Source organism: Mastomys coucha, unplaced genomic scaffold, assembly GCF_008632895.1.
Source record: "Mastomys coucha isolate ucsf_1 unplaced genomic scaffold, UCSF_Mcou_1 pScaffold15, whole genome shotgun sequence".
In the NCBI taxonomy this organism is placed as follows: domain Eukaryota; kingdom Metazoa; phylum Chordata; class Mammalia; order Rodentia; family Muridae; genus Mastomys; species Mastomys coucha.
In genome coordinates, this window is record NW_022196897.1 from 101,938,536 (window position 1) to 101,946,791 (window position 8,256).

Here is an 8,256-nt window from a genome sequence, read left to right on the forward strand (position 1 = left end):
AAAGCTTTCGAGAAGAGACCTAATGGAGCTAATTTGAGATAATCACAGGAATTACTGTCAATATCAAAAATCTCTGGTCATTTCTGTCTCTGGTGGGTTATTCTTAGTCTCTAAAACTCAGCCCATAGCAAGGATGTACCCATAAGTCTCTAATGGGCAAAACTGGGTCTTAGTGGTATTGCTGTACCCGCTGGCCTCTGCATTCATCTCAGCACATGTTCTTGTGTCCATGAATGAAGCATCTTAATGAAGCCTCTTCACGTATTGGCGTGCTATGTTCAAACATGAGGAAACTCCAGGGCTCTCTCTGCACCATCCAATTTAAAACTGCAAAGCCCTCCCTTTGCAGCTCACTCAGTACCTTCCCCCAATACCCTTCACCTGCTCATATGTTCACATTCTACTTTTCTTTGGATGAAATAAAATCAACCTACATACACACACACACACACACACATACACACAGCTCAGAATGTAAAGTCTTCACAAGGGCAAATGTTTTGGGTTGCGCTGCTCCCTCATGAAGACACCAGTACTTTTGCTTTCCAATTCCCATAGGATGAATGGGTTGTTAGTTGAGCACAAGGTGACATCACTGTGGCCACAAGACCAAATCCCCCATCTTCATCCCACTTGGGCAAAAGGAAGCAGCGCTATTTGCCACAGACATGATAAGGTATGCTGTCCCTTTATACGGCCTAGAAACCAGACTCCCTGAAGCATGTCCATGCTTAGGGCAGACTTAGCCATCAAGTTTACATACCCACAGAGATTTCAACACTGGAGAGAGAACACGAACCAGTTGCCAGTGGTGCCACTGTGACATGCTGCCCGCCCGTCCTGTGGTCGTTGTGGAGTCATAACCCTATGGAAGGTTGTGAGATTCTATTGGATGGTTCCAGTGGGAAGAGAGGAAAGTCTTCAGAAGAATCTCCTGATTGGGGCAGGATCAGAAAGCTAAAGCACATCAGTAAAATGGAGGTAGAGTTTGTCGAAGAGGCTACGTGGCAGAGAGGGCCACAGAGTCTTTTTCAGATCCCCGATTAGTACTAACACACTTCCCACCAAGCGTGCAGTGTCTGGGGACTAGGGAACATCCATGGCTTTCCAGGGCAGTGATGCACTGATCTCTGTGCCCTGAGACCTTGAAGACAGGAGACTTAAGAAAAACTGATCACCTCTGTTTCTTCCTAGTGTTTTGTTCAGATTTCCAAATTGTGTTAGTAGGGCAAACAGCCTCTAGGTGAATTTGCTTGCAAGACAACTTCTGGAATTTTCCAACAGATCTCTGCACCCTCACTTCCTGATGCAGAGTCAGATGAACAGAAAGAGCTGGAGCCTTTGTCAGGTCCATCCCAGGGGCTATGAAGGGAGAAAGCCAGATCATTTACTTTCTATTTGGGAGATTAATGGACCCATTCCCCCCTGTTCATAACCACATCTCTGCTGACATTTCAGGGGTCTACCAAGGAAGAACAGAAGGAAAAGCAGCTTGACTATGAGTAAGTAACGGCAACTAGGAAAGGCTGCAGACCAAGGTACCAGGTGTGAGGCAGGTCTGCTGCTCATGCCTTCTCTAATCTTCCAGTCACTTCTCCTTCCTCCTTCCCTCCAACCATCTCCAAAGCACTCCGCTTCTACAGGAAGTGGTAACTACTATAAATTCTCCCATATAAGCCAGCTCTGCCAAAACAGGACTTTATTTTCTGATAGCATGTTCCATGCCACCCAAAACAAAATCCCTGGGTTAATTGCTACCCTATTCCCAGTTAACTCCAAAGACAATGAATTATTTCATACATTAGAAAAAGTTTAGTACGAGCCTCCCCCAACTTAGGTGCTCCTCCTAAAGTTGTCATCTCATTCATGATTTTTTTTCAAAACTGATGTTTGTTCTCTTGAATGATGTTCCTGAAATATAAGATGTACGCATTGAAATGGCCCTCCTATGAGGATCTCAAACATCGTAATCAGAAAGTCAAGGGGAAGTGGAACTGAGGAAGGAAAGATTGAAGCCCTATTATGGGAGTAGAAGCTTCTGTCTCTGAATAAAGCCAGACTAACTCAGAAGTGATGGAGCAGGTGCCTAGATAAAAATAGTCAATAAAAGTGTATTGCATAAGCATGTTTTGAGAACAATTTAGGAAAAGGTTGCCATGGGAAACAGTTCTCTCCAGTACATGGCTATTTAAGGAAGTAAAGATTCTCTTGAAATCAGACTGTACATGCATCGTTATCTTGAGATGTCCCTTGATGGGTTGAGAATCATATTGTAGAATTTGATTAAGATGTATGAGTTTTCCAAGGAATGAAAATGGAAAACTGTGCTCCCAGGAAGAGCAGAGGGGATGAGCTGCCTATCATCTCAAGAGCCCGCTTGGCTGAGTTTTTTGCTCTTGAGATAACCAGCCCTTGTTCATTTGTGGGGCTGAGCCTACAGGTCAGAAAAAATGGAAATCTTGAGATTGGCCCAATCAAAGAAGAACATTATCAGTTTGAACATGGACCTCGAAAGGGATATGCAAAGAATAGATGAAGCCAACCAGGAGCTTCTTCTCAAAATACAAGAAAAAGAAAATGAAGTCCAGAGGTGAGTGTTAAGGTTCAGGATGCAAGCCCCCAGCCTGAAATATGTGGGGGTGGAGAGAAAAGATAAAACCTCAACTTACCTCCTTGTTCTGCCACATGTAGCGAATTACTCCCCTTCACTCTGACATTTCTCCGTGGGAAGGACCCTCAAACACAGCAAGTTTGAAAATATATTTACTTTAAAAACCAGGCAGAGATTACCTTGAGTTGAACACTGCAGTGTTTGGCCAGGGAATAAAGCAGATCTGTCTTTATATGGCTTGTAAATAACCTGGTTCTATGGGTCTGGGAAAGGGTTACCAACTCGAGATGCACATGGAGTCATCAAAGTGCTCTTACACCAAACACCTGAGTTTTATCTCTCTGAAACAGTCCATTGTGGGTCCTTATGGATTATACTTGCATCATCTAGGCTAGAACATGAGATCACCCAGACTGGAGACCCTGCAGAAGACGAGGAGTGGGAGAAGGAAAACTATACTGTGATGGAAAGAGAACAAGCTCTGCAGGAGCTGGAGGAAGAAACAGCCAGACTGGTAAGCACACGACTAGGGAAGCGACTCCATGGCCTTCATCCTGACCTCCCCACAGAGCCCATCCCCCTTCAACTAAGCTAGTCTCTCTTTCATCTTAATCTGATAATTATTTAATTTAGCCCAACATATATGAAGTAGCATTTCAATATAAAATCAACCTAAACATATAGCTAACATATTTGATTCTTTTAAAAATTTTTTGAGATTATAATGATGTCATTTCCCTCTTCCCTTTCCTCCATTCAAACCTTCCGATGTACCCACTCTGCTCTCTTTCAAATTCATGACCTCTGTTTTCATTAATTGTTGTTACATTCATGTATACATATACATATACATTCCTAAATACATAAATATAACTTCCTCAGTCTATAGTGTTACCTGCATGTGTGTTTTCAGGGATGACAGTTTGATGTTGGATGACTGTGTGTTCTTTCCTGGGTGAGACTATTTCTCTCAGTCTAATTATTGCTTAGTTATGTACACTACTGTATAGGGTTGAGGTCCTCATTAACATGAGCGTTGTCTATTGGTACCATCCTTCTTCGAGTCATGTTTTGATATCCACGTTTGATGAGACTTTATGGATATAGCTGCTGACATTTCTAGGAGACACAATCTCACAGAAGATTCACTGTTCCTCTGGCTATTACAATTTTTCCTCCTCCTCCTCTCCAGCAAGATCCCTGAGCCTTCAGTGTAGGAGTTGTACTGAAGATACAGCAGATGACACTAGGCTCAGATCTCTGCATTTCAGTCAGTTGTAGTTTTCTGTAATGGCCTCTGTCTGTTGCAAAGAGACATTTTCTTGATGAGCAGTGAGGACTACATTTGTCTGTGGATACAAAGACAAATAGAGTTAGTGAGTAAATAGTGTTTGTAGGTTATCCTCTACTATCCCTTAATATCCCTGGGTGGTTGGGTAGGTTTCAATCCCTGCCATTACTTCCCTCTTGTTGAGCAGGCCTTAAGAACAATTAGAGAGCTGTTGGTTGCCACCAAGGTATGAATGCCACTACTACACCCTCAGGGTTATGATGCCACACTGATTGCTATTGTGATTCAAGGTGGCATAGCTGGTATGATTGCTGACTGCCTTTCTCATTGGGAAGCTTCCATAGTGCCTTCTAGTATTATGAAACCTAGTTCTTGGGGAGGAGGCTTTTAAGCTGATCTTTCTGCACACAAAGACTATGACCATGCCTGGGAGGGAATTGGAAAGAGCAGGGTTTCTTGGGAAATATTTAGTACTGAAAACATTAAGTATCTATATCCCTTATATGGTGCTGATTAGTTCCACTGTGATTTGATTTCAAGATCAACTTATATTCTCCAAATAAGTTCAAACTTCTGTAAGAAAACACCTTTATGAAACAGGCATATCAACTGCATATGAGCAAATGATGCTATTTTAATTCAAACTTACACTCTGGTCCTTTCTCTCTCCAGGAAAGGAGGAATGAGACTCTGATCCATAGTATTTCAGAACTTCAGAGAAAGGTAGGACAAGGCTCTATATTTCTCAATGGCTCCAAAGCATCCTCATTCCCAAAAAGGCAAGATAAGGAAAGTGGACACAGGTGTCAAAGAGGCCTCAGTTTGCCATGGATCCCACTCTGACACACACCTCTGAGGCTAAGGCTTGTGTCAAAAAGCCATGAATACCCTCTGCAAGTATGAAGTGGAAGGAGTAGTGGATGGGCTGCTTAATGATCTCACTAGTTCTCCATTCTATCATAAGAAAATTGATTCCAATAGACACTCTGTTGAAGTGCTTAACCAAGACTTTTACAAGAAGTTAATTGTAGCTTCATAACACATCACCACTACCCTTAATCTCCAAGGATTCCCTCGCCCAGCCCATTCACATTGCAGAGAACTTAACACTGATACTCACTCTGACCCACCCTGCCATGCTGAGTAGCCCATGTTGAATCAGAGCTTGAAAGAAGTGCTTGCATACTATGACTCGGTCACAAGACTAGTAAAGTGACACCAATAGAACACAGATGGTTCCATAGGACACCAAATATTTCTCATCTCCCAAAGGCTATCTATCTCCTTGAAGCTTTTGTATAGCCATGACTCAATAATGATATTATTATTATTATTATTATTATTATTATTATTATTATTATTTAACATCATTATCATTATTTTGTTTCTGTTTGTATTTTAAGTGTGTTTTTTATTTGAAATTGTAGCTTACAAGAAATTCGAAAAAGGTAGTCAGGTGTGAACAAGGTGATCTGAAAATAACCCCAGAAGAATCCAAGGTAAGCACTAAAGCAGTTGGGAGGGGTTTGGATTGCATGGCCAGGGAACAGCTGTCAAGCTGAACAGAACCATCAGGGAAGCTGAACATTCGTTAGACTTTGTCCTGTATCAGACGACATAGCCAGAGACACTGAGGTCCCCTCCCTCTCCCTTTCCCTCTCCCTCTCCCTCTCCCTCTCCCTTCCCCTCTCCCTCTCTCTCTCTCTCTCTCTCTTCCCCTCTCTGCCCTTATCCAAGAATTTCTCTCTGCAGCAGATTTTATTCTCCTATCTATTGGAAATGACAAGGTACCCATGAGTACAAATTCTTGGGGAGGTGAATTCCCTTGTTTAAACCCTGGATCTAGTACTTAGTCTAGTGTGGATATTTAGTTAGGATATTTCATCATGCTCTCACAGTATAGGTCATGGAACAAATGAGATTTTTGTGTATGAAATCTTTCCTCTTCTTTCCTCTGTGGGTTATCTGGATGCTCACAGAGTCATCTAACAATTTTGAAGTTGTTACTTAAAAGTCTGGCCGAGATCGAATATAAATTTAATAAAGGCAGACCTAGTACCTCAAATAAGTTATACTTATTGATTTCAATCAAAAAAGGATTTATTTACTTAGTCCCTAAGCTATTAAAGGTTCATATTTTCTAAGCAAACTATAAATGTGTAGCACTTCTCTATATTCCAGATCTAAGGACCCAAAACCAACTATAATGTATCTAATTAAAAGTACAAGAATTAAAGACAAATTTTTGGTACTGAGAAAGCAGATAAAATTCTCCCTTGATATTTTCTCTATAATTCTTTGTCCTAATCTCCTATACATTCAAAAATTCATGAAGAAATGGAGACACTGATAGAAGCAGAGAATGGAAGTATACGGAATTCTTGCCCCATCTTTTGCTGGCCAGCTTGGCACTGTGGTCCACACACACAGGCAGTCCAAAGCCAGCAAGCACATTTCACTGACTATGCTCCAATATTGAACATCTGGAAAGAATGGACTGATGGGACTGAGGCCACATCAGAAAGAAAATGGAGATAAGACCAGAAAGAGTTATAAAGACCTCTAAGCAGTTAGGAGATCGGTTTTCTCCCAAGGTCCCTTCTTTTGCAGAACAGGTTTTGCTATGGGCAACCCATTCATAATCAATAAGAAGCACAGTGGGTCCAGCTATGGTGGCTGTCAGCATCTCATCCTTTGTGGTGCTGCCACACTTTGCTGTAGAATGTCATTAGCCCTGTGAACCATCTGCTTTGAGGCATTCCGGTGTGATTACCATATGACACACAGCATCTCTTTTACTTCTCTTCCTCTGGCATATTAGTAATCAGGCCAGCCACTTAAGAAGATATCTGCTCCCAAGCCTGATGACTCACACCACTGGCCTGAGAGAATAGCTCTTAGAACATCTGGGTGACTAGCCTTGATATCATTAATTGAAGGAAGATCTCACTGTGCAGAGTGCAGACGTCAAATCACAGCATCTAGACGGGAGAGGAAGAACAGAGCTGAATAAAGAAGTATGGTATTTCTGCTCTGCCTCCAACATGCACCTCAGATGCAACCCTTCCTCTCCATCTGTTATCCTGATACTCCCTGCCTCTGAAAGCCACCATAACAACTGAAATCTCCTCAGTAAAATGGTTCTCTTTGCCTCTTATTTCACTCCTAAACCCCAAACCATCCATTTTCTATACCAGGAGAAAATTGTCCTTTTAGATCACAAATGAGACTTTGTCTTTACAATTCAAGCCCTCCCCTGGATTCACAGTGCAATTAGAAATGAGATGCAAACTTCATCTATTAGCTCCAGGGTCCTATAATATAACCTAGACAAGTCTTTCTAGAAACTATGGCAGTGATTCTCAACCTTCCCAATGGACGCTGCGAACCTTTAATATAGCATGTTGTGGTGACCCTCAACCATAAAATTGTTTTTGTGACAACTTCACAACTGTAATTTTGCTACCTTTAAGAATCATAATGTAAATATCTGATGGTCTTAGGTGACCCCTGTGAAAGGGTCATTCAACTCCCCCAAAGGGATCGTGACCTACAGGTTGAGAATCTCTGATCTATGGTGTTCTACAACACCTTTTAGAAGCCTATAGCCTCTGCCAATCCTTCTAGAAATTACAAGGCTCTCTAATCTATGCCCTTATGTGTCTTCCCTACCTATTCTACTGGCTGTACTCACTGACTGTTCATGATCAACAAATGTGTACTACTTTCTGACCTTAGCCTTGGCAATAACTTCCCCACAAAACATCTTTCTTCCAGGTATCACACAGGCCATCATCTCATTGCAGAAGCCTTTCCCACCACCTCTCACTTCAGCCTCTCATGCCTCCAACATATTCTGTTTGGTTGTCTTTTTTGCACAGGTCATCATTGTATTGATTTTTTTTTGTTATGTCCCCAACTATAATGAAATCTCCTAATGAAGGCAAAGGACTCACCAATCCTTGTTTTCCACGGAGCCAGGGGGTGGGGAAACAGAGAGAGAGAGAGAGAGAGAGAGAGAGAGAGAGAGAGAGAGAGAGAGAGTGGCAGAGGGACAGGGAGAGGGACAGGGAGAGAGGGAGAGTTTAGTATAGTAGCCAATATAAAATAGTGTTTTCCAAATAGTTAAGGACATAAAAATAGGAAAGAAAAAGCATACTGAGGGGTAGAAATCTGAGCAAAATTCTGAGCAAAAGTTAACTACAAACTATCTACAGAGCGAGTTCTAGGGCAGGCAGGCCTACATAGAAAAACTTTAGGTCCAATTCTTGCTTTTCCGGTGTTTTGGAAGGCAATCTACAGATTCAACGCAATCCCCATCAAAATTCCAACTCAATTCTTCACAGACTTAGAA

At 41.9% G+C, this 8,256-nt stretch overlaps 1 protein-coding gene across 5 annotated transcripts in view; it reads left to right on the top strand.

Moving 5' to 3' along the window:
• The first annotated feature begins 855 nt into the window (after positions 1–855).
• The window catches only part of Tmco5a (transmembrane and coiled-coil domains 5A), a 16,370-nt gene continuing 8,969 nt past the window's right edge, over positions 856–8,256 (top strand). Inside the window, exons 1-7 of one of the 5 annotated variants that reach the window (XM_031371425.1) lie at positions 915–981; positions 1,285–1,348; positions 1,459–1,502; positions 2,427–2,590; positions 3,002–3,125; positions 4,575–4,625; positions 5,330–5,401. In XM_031371425.1, coding sequence (XP_031227285.1) covers positions 2,451–2,590; positions 3,002–3,125; positions 4,575–4,625; positions 5,330–5,401 — 387 coding nt within the window. In that variant the 5' untranslated portion in view covers positions 915–981; positions 1,285–1,348; positions 1,459–1,502; positions 2,427–2,450. Of the gene's footprint in view, positions 982–1,284; positions 1,349–1,458; positions 1,503–2,426; positions 2,591–3,001; positions 3,126–4,574; positions 4,626–5,329; positions 5,402–8,256 lie in introns of all 5 variants that reach the window. The other 4 variants (XM_031371423.1, XM_031371422.1, XM_031371421.1 and 1 more) reach the window with 4 other exon arrangements.